The sequence below is a fragment of the Stegastes partitus genome, unplaced genomic scaffold, assembly GCF_000690725.1.
Source record: "Stegastes partitus isolate 25-593 unplaced genomic scaffold, Stegastes_partitus-1.0.2 Scaffold2067, whole genome shotgun sequence".
NCBI lineage: Eukaryota > Metazoa > Chordata > Actinopteri > Pomacentridae > Stegastes > Stegastes partitus.
The window spans coordinates 79137-94272 of NW_007579798.1; the positions used below are offsets into that span (position 1 = coordinate 79137).

General features: G+C 41.5%; 1 protein-coding gene across 1 annotated transcript in view; it reads left to right on the plus strand.

Moving 5' to 3' along the window:
- LOC103373786 (potassium/sodium hyperpolarization-activated cyclic nucleotide-gated channel 4-like) overlaps positions 1-12562 on the plus strand; it is a gene marked incomplete at its 3' end in the record, with an annotated part of 36014 nt that extends 23452 nt beyond the window's left edge. The window contains exon 3 of the mRNA XM_008303774.1: positions 12397-12562. Coding sequence (XP_008301996.1) covers positions 12397-12562 — 166 coding nt within the window. The remainder of the gene's footprint in view (positions 1-12396) is intronic.
- Between the last annotated feature and the right edge of the window lie 2574 nt (positions 12563-15136).

Consider the following 15136-nt stretch of genomic DNA (forward strand, 5'->3'; position numbering starts at 1 on the left):
TGTGGTGACATTAATCATGCAGAGCCTCTGTGATGCCATTTCAAAGAGAGGAAAAGTTCAAATGAATCACTGGGGGAGAATCCCTTTGCTGCCCTGTGTCTGCTTGCATACCTGCTGCTGTTCTTCTGAACCCAAAATGAAGGCAGGGATTCATGTAGTTCAGGCCAAGCGTCATTTGAATAGAGCGGATTCACTGACAGTGGGCTGTCACATGTCCGGCCTGTGCCAAAAAGCAACAAAGGAAGAAGGGAAAGAGGAGGAAACGATAGAAGAAGGGACTAAAGAGAGATAAATAAAGAAGTGGCAGTAGTGCCTGCTGAACGAGCTTATAGCTATGGGCCATTGTTTGAGTTTCATCGAGCACCACTCCAGACTAGTATTCTGTTTAAGAGGGAGAGGAAAACAGAAAGACGGGAGGAAAACAAGGAACAATGATTCATATTCATGTCATTAAAAAAAAGAAAAAAAAAAAAACTTGCAAGGACATTGCAGGACGGCTCTGACTGCGGCATCTGAAAGCCGACGAAACAATACGACAAAGAGAGGGGACACTGGACTCACGGAGCCAGCTGCCATTTACATGTTCTATCCCTGTGTGGGCGGTGTATGTGTGTGCGAGGGTTTGCTGATGAATGCTAGTTAGGCAGACAGAGTGAAAGGCCAGCTTTGCCTCAGTGCCAGAGTACTCCAGATGCAACCTCACAGAAATGTCATCTGTCACTGCAGAATAACTTGTCGCCAAGATGTCACCACCTGACTGACTTTTTGACTTTTCCTATTGACAGCTACACTTCAGACAACGCGTATATATCTCACCGCCATTTGAATATAGCGGTACACTTCACGCTGACCTCACTTCGGTCTGTTGCCTCACCTACACGCCGAGCGTCGGGGAGAAACTAATAGAGGGAAACGGTGCTGTTTGTGTTTTATTGGATTCCTGCTTTTTCATGAATAAAAACACAGTAATAAACAAAAGAGCACTCATAAAAATGCATTCTATTTACACCGAATTGAAGCCGCATCCTCAATGACACAGTGTAGTTCTGAACTCCTGCAAAATCACTGAATGCCATTCAGCATCGCTCGCCACTCTAAATATGGCGCCGCAACCAGACGTGTACTTGTCTTACACGGCAGAAGCTGCAGATCTGCGATGTCCCGATGTCCTCCAAAAGACAACGCTGATTTATTTCACTCACATTTCACAAGTATCTGCAAGTTATAAATAGTCCCACACAAACTCATTTGGTTTATTATTGTTTGATTTTCATTTCCTCTTCCGTAAGAAGTCACGGAGAGGACACTTCTTTTGGGAAGTGTTGAACACAGCTCACTGAACTCTGCTGCATGGTTTAACGCCTCGTAGAGCGATACTGTTGGGAACAAAGTTTTAAAATTAGAATCGTTTTTCCCATGTACTGAAGTGCTGCGAAGAAAGCTCTTTAGGAATCCAAGACAAGACAAAGGAATATAATAATATCTAATGTACCGAATCGACGGAGATGAAATTTATACCAGACGGGAGCCTAAACGCATTACAGGTGAAGTGACTGAGGCGTGTTGTCAAAGATTTAAGGGATGTGTGTTCTGAAGACATCAAAACTAGATTGATACTTAACCAAATTACTTCTGGACAAATTCCATAAAGAAACCATTCAGAAGGTGACTAAGCCAATCATTTGCTGCTTCACATCCTCACTCGAAAACAAATTGCGCCACCGTGACCTGCGCTCTCATCGTAATAGGCCGGTCGGACACGTCATAAATCTGTTTCATAATCCTTTGGGGACAGTTAGCTAACTCATACACATAGTGATGTCCTTGGTCGTAGATTCAGTACATTATAAATGAAATAACAACGGGCTGAATCTAACTGATGGCTCCACAGAGGGGGAAAAAACAGAACGTCGTTTTCAGAGGTCACCCTCGCTTTGGTTTCATGAAATTGCATTACGGGTCAATGAATTAGCTCTGATGTGTAGATGCATATGCATGGACAAATAATAAAGGTCTAGAGCAAGGCAAACAATATGCATACATTGCAATACATGTATGCGTGTTAGTTGTGTTGTACTGCGTGTGTGTTTGCATGCTTTGGCGAGCTTTGATGACATGGACTATAATTGCATGTCCTTTGGAAGAATATACTGCTCTGGTAGCCTGAAGCTCAGACATGTTGGCACATAACCACAAACTGTTGAAGTGTCCTTGAGCATGATTCTTGACCCCTAAACTGTTCCACCGGGTCTTCCCAGAAAAGACAGCAGAGGGGATTGTGGGTCAAAGCAGAGCTGCATACTTTTATGAATTGTCATCACGGATACTGGAGCGCAACGAATGATGATGAGGACAGAGTATGAGTAGTTTCCCCCCCCCTATACACACACACACTTTTTCCACTTTTTTGGGTGGAACTACTAGAAATGAAGTCAAGCCAATTTGCCTCAAGGGGCTTTACAATCTGTACAGCGTGCAACATCTTCTATCCTTAGACCGTCGATTTGGATAAGGAAGAACTCCCCCCCGAAAGAGCGTTTAATTGAAAGAAAATACTACCTCTAGAGGAGCAACAGAGTAGGGAGCCCTCTGCCAGGACAGACGAGACATATAATAAATGGATAAAACAACACTGGAACATCAAAATAATTTAAAGCTAATAGAATTAATTTAAGTGTATTATGATCTCTATAAGGCAAATGAGATTGTTTTCCAGGCTGACACAGATGAAGGGGTGAATTTGAGTCCTAGCTACCATATCTACAGGGAATTGACAAGCTTATGTTGTTTTTAAGCACATTGTTGCTGCGTGAAATGCAGATTATGCACAGGGGTTACAATTGTTATTTAAATTATTTTCCACTTGGCCCTTATATATGGAAGTCTTTGCAACAATCCCTAAAACTCGCCTCATACGTACCGCTCTTGTCGTTTAAAAAATCAGCGAAAGCAACACTTCAGGACCGCTGCACCTGTTTTTCACCTCTCTATTTTACAAGTCTCAATTTGTTTTGTAATGCTGCGTGATTTGCTGTACATCTGTTTTTGTTGTCCGTCTAGTTTGGATGCCGCCTCTTGACCATATTGAAAATGAGAACCAGTTCTCAACAAACTCACCTGGTAAAATAAAGGTTAAATTAATAAAAAAATAAATGTACACTAACAACCAGGCACAAATAGATGTAACATTGACAATTAAGAATCAGAAAAGTGTATTTCAAATAGTTGTCTCTGGCTCTTTCTCTCTAGAGTCTGGGTTGTAACAGGTTCATTTTTCCCGCAATCTGCTCTTCCCACCATGCTCAGAATTATTAATAGACAAAAGAAGCCTTAAAATGCAAAACCACAAAATACTCCTGGGATGTTTCAGGAACTAAAGTGACGCCTGATTCCACAATCACCGTCAATCAATAATCATCTTTAGCTCCTCACACACTCCTAATCCAAACAGCACTACCGCCATCCGGATCCTCGTGCGTAACCGAAGCAATGCCCTGATCTCCCGCCAGCTCAAGAAATCTCCTTCTTATATGTCCTTTTTTTATCACAGCAGTCATAAATTAGCTCTGATTGCTTCCATTTCCCTCCAAACACTCCAGATATAAGGGTGTTTTTACAAGCGCCGTGTTGACAGAACGTTGTTTGCAAACACTGAGGTTTCGGTGGTGGTGGCTACATGCCAGTGATAACACTGTCATGCATAATGGCGTTTAACATGGTGTGCAGATATCCATCACACACACACGTGCAGAGCAGACTGCTGTTATGCGTCTCCCCTGTCTCCTCCTTGTCAGCTTCCTCTTGTCACTTTTCATCGGGATAAAAATAAGACTGTAACCGGATATTCTCCTCATTGGAGTTGTCTCCTGTTGACGAACCAGTGACTTGGATGAGATTAGTCATCCTGTTAAATCAGATTCAAGGCAGTGCACTAATGACTAAGCTCTGAGGGCTTCCTCTCATCATGCCTGATGCCTACAACATAACCGTCTCGACTGGCCGACCCAGTAAACATTGCTTTTAGCGTGGTTGGAGATGAGTTTGTGAGACAAGAGCTGAGACCTTTATTGTTGGTATCATAAAACAAAACAAAAGACATAAGGCTAATTGTAGTGGACATGACAGCAGAACAGTGTATGACTTCAGACCGCGTCCTGACAGTGAAGATGCGGGAGGTGAAGCTTACCAAACTCATCAAGTGAAGAATAAATTGCGGTGTTGTATTTTAACATACATATGTACTGTGTGTATGCGCTGTACGTTGGCGTGAATGCAAAGGGAAGACCAACAAGTCGTGACAAAGAAAAGACACCCAAAAAAAAAAAGGCGAAATTTGTTTTAAGAAGATAAGAGTAGAGGCCTTCAAAGAGCAGTTTTTGGTACACTGTGTAGTAAAAATGACTTAAGGTGTAAGAGGCATCGGGAGCTGTGCCACACCACCTGTGTTTATTTATTACAAGGTGGCAGAACGTCTATCTCCATTAATATTGGCATCTTGGATTGCTAAGATTTATGGCCCCTGCCCGCCCAAGTGGCTTTGTGCCGCAGTTATAGAGAAACAAAACGATATTTCAGGTGCCGTGATAGAAGTCAGCTGTGTGGCTGCCCCATGGGTCCAGAGAAGGAGCGACGCGCCTTTCATTTCCACCCACTAAATCTATACAAAAATATTTAAATAAGGTAAATCGACTAATCAGCTCCCCACTCAGTGACCCATTACCTTAGCCAAGGACTGGTCTTTCAGAGATAAGAAAAGCAGGAAGAATAGATTTAATGGGCTATTATTGAGTACACAATGAAGCTTGCCAGCAACAGTGACAGGTCCTCAACACTCTGAATGAGCTTTGTGTGATATGAATACCCACGGTGGATTTGCTTAAAAAACTATTACACCGAAATGTGTAATCCTGCGCAAACCCAATGGCACATCTTGGTAGAGGGAGCAGAGTCAGAGTGGTTTTTGTGATCCGAGCCCTCCAGGCCCGTTTAGACAGATGATGGAAGGGTGTTCCCTGCGGTCCACTCCCAGGCCTGCTTCTCATTCTCCACATGTGCTTCGTCCACCATGACAGCATGCATGAGCATGACATTTTGGTCGAGGCATTTACAGTGAGAAGTCTAACCCCAGCACACAGCCTGCTCCCCGAATCTGCCATCATGCCGGATGATTAAAAATAACACCAAGGCATGCATGGGTTGATTTAGTTGATAAACTTCATTACTCATCACGGGGAAATCATGTCTCACTCAAACACAGGGAGATGCAGCATATTGCAATTAACACAGCAAATGTAGCGAACAGAAAACATCCAATACTTGTGCACAATTTGCAGAGAAAAGACAGATTACATTAAAGTAGCCAATATATTCATCGGAAATCTGCTTTGTATGTGTGTATTTATAGAAAGTCTGTTTTCAAATATGTTGCTAAAAGTCAGCAGTAGTTGTAGAATTAACGTGTTTTAAGCTGATGAATAAACTCAGCTCTTGCTTTCAAATTTAAATTTAATACCAGGTCTTTGTAGTACAAACAAAAAAATCATGGCATCAACATTCTGAGCTCCACTGTATGCCGCTGAATCCTCAAAGCCAAAAATCACTCAAATCAAATGATTTATTAGTGCTTTAAACAACAACAAAGGATTTAATTGGAGAAGCGGCCTGCCTGTGATGATGCTTGGATTAAATTACAACCAAAACGGTGTGATTAAGTGTCCACTGTGTTCAAAATGATTAAATAGCTGCTGCAGAAATGTAGCGTTTGAACATGAAATACACGGAACCAGTTAAATCAGATTCACTTTTAAGCATGTCACACTGTGCAAAGCAGTAAATCTTAAAAGCAAACCGGCTTCAGGTGGAGATCTGTGGCAAACAAGAAACGTGTTGGAAGTTCAGGCTGCATCAGATATACAACATGAGTGACGAATTTTGCTTTCTCTTATGTGTCGAGACACCGTCGTGCCAAACATTCATCATCATTAGCAGTGTGAGCAGCAAACACCAGATGCTTCGGTATAGTGCTACATTGACTGTGTCTGGGCAGCCGCCATCAGCACCATGGGACATAAGCATCTATTCTGTCACCTGGATCACGCTCTTCTCACTCCATCTGTTTGAGATGACTCGGCAGCTGCCGTCATCCACTCTCTGTCTGTCCAGGCGTCACTGCTGGTACGCAAAGATACAAATTAGTTTGTGACCGGGGCATCTAACTCCCTTATTTGACCTTTGTCATGTGTGTTGGTCTTGATTCATTGACCTGGTAGTAGTAGTGGAGAAATACTACGAGTTATCGAGAGAAAATGCAGTTTGTGTGCAGGTTTATGTAGGTGTACATGTTTGACTTTGTGTTAGGTTGGCAGTTTCTGTAGGACCTTGGTATCTTGTTGTTGTACTGGATAGCAGTGGTAGTCAGCAAGATTAGAGATTTTAGTAATCATGTTTCTGGTAGTAATTAGTCACTGCGTTCAGTTAGTGTTTTTTACAGCCTTCATGTCACGATCACAATTGCACAAACTACAACATAGAGGTGATTTACCATTTTCTTTCTTTTTTTTTTGATTGAAAACAGGCCGAGGAAAAAAAAATGGGGGGAAAAAAAAGCAAGCAGAAATCTGCTTGGTCTGTCATATGGAGAGGCCTAATGGGAGTAAGAACAAGCCCCCATAAGACACTGTTGTGTTACCTCTCTGTGCCCTAATCAATCAAAGCTCTCTTGTTTATGCTGATGCTAATACTGCCAGGCTCACTCTGTGTTCCTATCAATTAAAAGAAAGTGCTCAGCAATCCATCATCCTCCATGTAACACGCCATGTATGCACAGTTAGTGTTGCGTGTTAAATACTGTACATGCTTACAGTACTTTAACAAAAAAAATACAAATATGCAGAATAAAGTCGCCCACCTGTGTCTAGCTATATTTTAATCTATAAGTCCCAACAGAAAAGGAAAAAGAGAGCGAGAGGCGATAAACAGACCAAATTCCTTTGCCTGAGAATAATGATTCTCTAACAACCTTCTAACAGAACCAATCTTGGGAATACATTTTTTTGTAACTGGAAAGTCTGTTCCCGCTTGGCATGGGTGTATTTGAATTGATTACAGCTGTGAAGGGAGATAGGGGAATCACCTTCCTGCAGTGACAGTACAGTTTGGGTTACAAACTGGAGATTTGCATGGCATTAGCCGTCACAGTTCTCATAAGCTTTATTCTCCACACAGTGGTTAAGTGCCAGAGGTCTTTTGAGGGCACATCTATAGTAGGTATGTGGCAGGAGTTATTGTTAAACAGTAATGAGTCACTCAGGCTGTGCCACGAGATAGTGAAAGGGATTTATCCGGCTTGAGAAATATGCTGACACTATAGAGAGTTTGATAGCATTCACTATATTGAGAGGTTCAAGGACATCTCTCCTGATATAAAGGGTCCCAAAATGAATCATATTAGATGTTAATGGTAGCACCTGTTGAACAAACTTAAGGGAATAATAGTGCTTTTACATGCAGACGTTAAGCCATTTAGTACTTCTAGAAGATAGGGGGACTCACGAGAATGGACAGAACCAATGCAGCTGAGGATAAAATAGCCTGAATTCTTTATTTCAAATTTAAAAAAAATACTGCGTCACACATTTCTTACAATCCTAAAATAGGTGTCGCTCATTAGACTCTATTTATAAACCCAACATCTCCAGTTTCTAAGGTTTAAGAGGTGAAAAATATCTTCAAATGAGATAACATTATCTTCAGGGCCACTTTCTTAGACTAGATCTCCAAAATGAGAGATTTGGAGGAGCTTTCTTAGTCACTACTTCACAAAATAAGGCCAAAATGCTTGTCTTTTTGTTTGCAGATGAACTAAAAGATCCCTCCAATGTACTGCACTGAGCGCTTTTTCAATTCTGCCAGGTTAACAATGCTCGGTAGTGGTGTTACAAAAATACCTTTTTCGAATTTGAATCAAGTCCACAGATTGGAATATTCAGAAGGACGTGGGAGTTAAACTTGTCATGTAAGTTATATTCTTTACCCACACCGACTCTCCATCCCAAGTAAACTGATATGGATGCCTGTAATCAGTGGAGTGTCCCTTTAATTTATGCCCTTTATGAGAACCAGCTGAAAAACAAATCGAAATTCCTGCTACTGGCAGTGATTTAACACCTTAAACATGATCTGTGTTCGTTAAAATTACATATTTAGAAGTTATTTTCAGGAAAGTAATGCCTTGTGTGGATCTAAAAATACTCAAATGTCTGTCTCCACCCCTCTGCTGCTCACCTGCAGCTCGAGCAGCCTGTTCACCCTTGACTCTGCCCAAACACTGCAAAACTACCCCACGATAGCAAGCTGTAATGTTGGAATAATTCAGGATCTGGAAACTGATTCTAAAGAAGAAGAAACAAATTGTAAAGGGTCATCTCAGGGCACCTTAACATTACCCAAGGCACTGGGTCGACAGACATTTTGGAGCACCCACTAACTTCCTCCTGCTCCCAGCAGTGGGATCAGCACCCTGGAGAGCGGCTCGCTGCACAGTCCTGACAAACACAGGCCTGGCACGAAGATGAAGATGCAATAGCCTCAGGAAGGCTAAATAACAATAACCTGAGGGCCTTCACTCAGGGTTTTCCACAGGGATGCTGAGGAGCCAGCCAGTGGGAAAAAAAATAAGCAGCTCGGGGTTCCAGGGGCATGCCTCCCTGGAGAAAAATCTGGCTGGAAAATCCCAAATTCGTTGGCCTCTGACATATTGTTATGCCAAGAATTAGTCTTCTTATGCATTTTAGTCCACACGGTAAATGGCTTATATTATCTGTAATCATACCTATTAGTGACAGATCAGAAGCTTTGTAATTACAAACCATTAGACCTTATGTTTTATTTATTATTTACACACGGACACCTTCACTGTAAGGTTTTTCAAAACACGTCACAATAATGGTGAATGTATTGTGTGACTTGAAACATAAATGTACTCTTATTCAGCAGAAAAAAATGTCATTTTAAGGGACTCCATGTTTATAATCTCATGTCTTATCTTTGATTTTAAATGTCATGATTTAGAAAATAAACTTATACCAGAACTGATGTAAAATAATAAATCATTTGACTGAAATCATGTGAATCTACTGAATCAACTGCTGATCATGTTCTGCTTTGAAAAGCACCATGTAAGTAGAGATCCAGATCCTGCCTGTGCAATTAATGCAATTTCTCATTCGTTTTGTAATCTAATTTTTTTTTTTTTACTATTATGTTATTCTTATAGTGCATGTGGGGGTGGACCGACACAGACAGACAGTCATGTTTGTCTTTCATCGTGCTCCCATTGTTTTAAAGCAGTGGTTGTTAAAATGTGCAAAAAAAATGCAACTTTTGTTAAAACCTATAATAATACGAACAATAATCATCTTTATTTATCGAGCACGTTTTTGAAGAACCACTTTTCAATCACAAGGCAGCAAGAAAAAGCTCAAAAAAATCATCAAAGTTAAAAAGACACACAACAAGGTGTATTAGTTAGTGGTAGAAACATTAATGAAAGAAATTGAAGCAGCTCAAAGGGAATAACTTACTAAAGGCCCTTCAATAAACTATGCTTTGAGAAGAGACAAGCTATTTTATTATAAGCAAACACATATATTCTATGAATTGTGAGTGTGCTTGGTTGTCTGTCTCTAAGTGCAGCCCTGTGATAGACTGGTGACCTGTCCAGGGCGTCCCCTGCCTTCACCCTGAGTTGGCTGGGATAGACTTCAGCCCCCCACGACCCTAGTGAGGATTAGTGGTGTATAGATAATGGATGGATATATTCTATGAACTAGTTGGCTGGATTTCACTGTGTAGTTCTCTTGTAGGCCACAACTTGAGGCTCTTGAAGAAGTTTCACCTCTCATCCAAGAGATTTCTTCAATTCTATCATGTTCAGTTCCAACACAAGACAAAAAAATAAATAAAATAATGAATTAATTCAAAAATAGCTGAATTTAATCTTGTGCCTTATGAGAACATGTCAGAACTGAAGAACCGTCCTGGATGAGAGGTGAAACATCTTCAAGAATACAAAAGAGAAGCCCAGTTGATTTCTACTGAAGCTCCAAGGATTACCATGACCTGGATGACTGAACCTAAACCAACTTCAGGCTACAGAAGTACCTTTCCTCCATTATAGGACCATTTTGTGTGACGATGACAAGCAAGTTGCGATCCAGCCTCTGACCAACTAGAGACATGACGAGACCCAAAAAAAAAAAAAAAAAGCAAATCTAATAATGTAATCCCATGCCTCATGAGGCCCCTGGTTAACCGGATACCCTGGTAAGCCCATGCGTTAATGTGCCAGTGGTAGATAAAGGTTTACATTTTCTCCTTTTGCAGCTTTGAAACCAAAAACAGAACTCTTTTCCACTTCTGTTCTGGTGCAGAAAGCCTCGCACCACGAGGTAACAGGATTGAATTCTTACAAGTTATTGTGCATGAAAGCCTGTCTGTCGAAATCTGTGTCTTCAGACTGTCATCGCTGCACTGCAGGTTCATGGTGAAAATGCTCAGCCATGGCGCTGACTGATTATCCTGCTCATGATATGTCTTCTAGCATAAAAACCGTCACTGGATCAGATCTGATTTTCATCTGAGGGGGTCTTTAATACATTTGACGTCCCATAAGTCCCTGCACTAAATATATGCTACTATCGTGTAGCATATTTAAAAAATGTTCCCTTTGCCAGGAAAAAAAAAAAGCTTTCCCTGGCAGTTAGACTGAGGGTAAATGTAATTTTAGAATGGCATGTCAGACACAACAATTTAAAATATAAACAGTACGCTATCTGCTTGTAATGCTTTATAGCTCCGTCAATCTGTCACATGCTAAGAATAGCAGCGTCTGAATTTGCATATTACTTAGCAAGTTTTCATAGATTTAAAAGCTCCCTCTGTTTCATAAAGCCTCCCTTTCCTGTCTGGAAAGACGATTTCACAGATGAAAAATGTATCAGATTCAATGCGGAAGATGGAAAGGGGTACCTCATGATTTATTCATTTGCCACAAAGTGAATTTAACACTTTAATGTTATAGAACGCCATTACAGCTCCGGCAGGAAATTTTTTTTCACCATCACACAACACTGCTGCATATTAGGTAACATAACTTATTTATCACAGTATTTAAAGAAAAGGTTGGCTCCTAAGTAAACAAAAAATTAGCTGGCATTTGGCGTGCAGCTGTGATGAGGAAGTGTAGAAAATGAGGGGATTTGGTGGGTTGAGCCAGAGAAGGTGCAGCTGGGCGAATGATTCAGCTTAGGTGATGTATAAGCGCCCAAGGCTAAACATTTTGAACAAGAGCCCAAAAAGAAAAGGGGACAGAGCTGGAGAGGGACACACTGAGTTTCTGAGAGAGAGAGACGGATAGAGAGCGTGTGACTGAAGATGTCTTCATCCACTCTGAGAGGCACATTTTCCTGGGAATACCTCTGGCTTCATGCTAGCTTGTTGACAGAACTAAATTGATGTGATTTGATGGTACAGCAGCACCCACACTGACAAACACGACACCAGTCCCTGCCAGCCTCGTCCCTACTTTGGAACACAAGCCCACACAGATACACACTCACATTTTGTATGCATTCAGTTGGAAAAAAAAAATAAACAGGGCCCAGTGCTTTAGGAACAAGAACTAAGATTAAACTTTCTTCATCTTCCTTCCTCATCATCACCTACTGCTCAACAACAAAGTGAAGATGGAATATCCCCCTCTCAGTCACAAGCCCTTTAAAGGCACTGAGTGGATTTTAATAAGGAGTGGAGCGGTTAGCAGCGCGCACCGTCGTCTTCAATGGGATTAAGAGGCTTTGAATGGTTGAGGCCATTAAAACCTACACCAGCCCAGAAGTCCTGGAGCGCCTTATGAGCATATTTATCATTAGGATTAACAAACCCAGTCTGTGAACGCTCTCACCCCAGGAGCACAGCCACCTCTACCCTTGTACCATTATTGTGTTTAGCTGAGTGGCTGATGATGTGAGTGATTCAGCAGCATAAGAGGTAAAGGTCTGGTCCCAGGCTGCTGACCGTCCCCGGTGGACTGCTGTCAGCAGCATCAGCAACATCTGCATCCACCAGCTCAGCCGTGTGCTGTATAAAAAGCAATCGCTCCTACAGGCTAAGTACATTGTTGTCTAATTCCACTTCCACTAACCCCGTGCATGACATGAGCAAAGAATAGACCCAGAAGTCACTGCACTGTTTGTGGAGGAGGAAAATCTCCCTTGAGGATGTGTGTGTGTGTGTGTGCACTTTGCAGTCTGGAGAGATTTCGGGGATTTGACCATCAGCGTGTTGAGTCATCGTACCCTAACCAGTTTCCTGCTTCCCTCCTCTCTCACCCCTCAGATCTTCCACATGACCTATGACCTGGCCAGCGCCATGGTGAGGATAGTCAACCTGATCGGCATGATGCTGCTGCTGTGTCACTGGGATGGCTGCCTGCAGTTCCTGGTGCCCATGCTGCAGGACTTCCCTGCCGACTGCTGGGTGTCCAAAAATAAGATGGTGGTAAGTGCTTCTCCTGAACAGAGTCCTCCTGCCCTTTTGAATCAGATTATGCTCTGCCTTATCTCATCCATCAGCTACAGTAATTATTGCACTAAAACCCCTTAGCTTCCTGGGAAAGATTGTCTCGCATATCTGTCATTTTAAGCCCTAACTCAGATATGTTTATCTGCTGCCATATTTATTCAATTTGCTAATTATTTTTCATTTATTTAGTATTCTTGACGTCTGTCCTCGTTGTGAAAGGAGGCTGCGCATGGAACATTGATTTTTTTCCGAGGAGGACAGACAGCCCTTCTCCAATATTGGTTGAATATTGACAGTTTCCAGTGAGCGCTCATGCCGCGCTTTAATTTTGTTGTATTGTTAAAACAGCTGCCGGGGTAGAGCCTCTGTTAAAGCCTGACTCACAACAGAGTTCTCTTTTATTAGCTTATGGAAGCGGACTGTGTCACACCTGATGTGCGATTCACCCGCAGCTGACGGCCTCATGTCAACTCTGCATGTTATGAAAGAGCGCCGCTCCAAAAGGAATCAGAGTCATTGTCAGGTTTTATGGTGGGAATTGATCAGACATCAATGAAAGCTCATGTCTTTAGTTGAACATACCAATAAATCAACATGTATTTAACCCTTACACAATGCAGTTGAGGAGAGTGGTCCCCTAACTGATAGCTTATCAATACATGTGTCAATGTAAATGTCAATAGGGCGATGTTCGGGCTTTTGTTTAATGGAATAAAAGCTTTCCAGCTTGAATAGGCTCATTGGTAACAGTTCGACCAACCACCTTTTCCTCTATTAGCCGACTGCTTGTAGCTGTAGTATAATAACCACAGCTGTCCTGTTTTAATTATTATCTAAAAAATGTGCATTATTTTTATTAGAATGTAAGGCTATATACAGAATAAAATCACTTTTTGAGTAATTCCAACCAGGGGAGCGAGAGAATTCTGACGCTATTAGCAGAAAGGTGACAGCTTATGTGCCCAGAACAAACATATAATTAAACGCTGACAACAACAACAGAAAAAAAAAACACATTAAAGGAAGTCCTCTTATATGTAAACCAGCTTCTATTCAGCTCCAAGTTCAGCGCTCCGTGCCAGAACAGATGTCACATGAGAAGTTACATCGCTCAAGGTATGATGTATTTGGTTCATCATGCCTCGCTGCCTCGCTGACGTGCTCACTTGTTTCACTGAGTCTGCCTCTCTTAGATTTAAGCGTAAGCAGATGTTGCAAACCACTGTCCCTTGAGATTTTTATTTTACACATTAGCTAATTTTAGCTTGTTTTCCATACCTGTCAGGTGGGGAGGTCCTGTTTAGGAGCAATGCATTAGTAATTACTTCTAAGTTGAACAACAGAGTAGAGTTGCTACTTTTTTGTTAAATAAAAAAACTCATAGTTTAGATTAACAAAAATGCAGGCTCTACAGTAGGAAGTCAATGCAAAAAACAACGTAAGTTAACCTTTTAATCTTGCAAATCAAATCTTTTAGTTTGTCAATACTTTGTATGTCCACTTTTATTTTTCATTCCTCCTCTGCATGGACGATACCAACACCAGTGTGGCACAGATTTTTCGGGGAGATGTTCTGCCTTTGTTCAGACATTTTTTTTCAGCCGCTCTTTGCTGGAGGGTTGTTTTGCTTTATCTTGGTTCTTAAAATACCCCTAAGGTGTTCTATTGGATTCAAGTCAGGCGACATACTTGGCCAGGTTGTCGTCTACACTTTATTTCTTCTTTAGAAACTCTTGTGGGTTTTTGGCTGTGCGCTTTGGATTATTATCATGCTGGATATTCCTCTTGTGCCAAACCTCTGCAGCAGGCATTAATGATGCCATCTATAAATGTCATCTCCTCAACACCTTTTGCTCTCATGCAGTCCCATAGCATCGTACTCCCACCTCCATGCTTCACTGTCAGGACTATGCATTCACTGTAGTACTCCTGACCAGTTTCATCCTAACGTGTTGTTCTTAGTCCGAGGGAACAACTTTATCTTGGTCTCATCCCAATATTCATCATGATTGTTTTCATGTTCTTTAGCCAAGTTTTATTTTGCAACTTTGTGCTAAAGAGCAAGCATTTTTTAAATTATTTTTTTCTTGGGCGCCGTCTATCGAAATTGACATTATGTGACGTCTTTTGCAAGGTTTGAGCTGTCACAGAAACTCCAATTTCTGTTGATAAGCCCTGTGCCAAGTCTGAAGCACTTGCCCATCCATTTGTGAGAGACTGTGCACGGCGCGCACTCTTCACGTCAACCACTGCAGCTATAGTTGGTGATACTATGGCTCGATCTATTCCTCCTGATTACTGCAGCAACTGTACTCGATTTTTAGTTGGTCTCTGATGTTTTCTCACAGATTTTTAAATTCCTCTGACAATTCTCTTCTAAGTGGAGCCATGATGCAGACATGTATACAAAAAGAGCTGATAGATCCAACATTTTAAAAAGCTTCTGACATTCACAGAGCATTTTATACCAATGCTCATTTAATTAGGCTAATTAGAAATCACAGGTGCTCTCAAATGTGTTTAATTATCACAGGTTTTCTAACTTGTGTGTCAG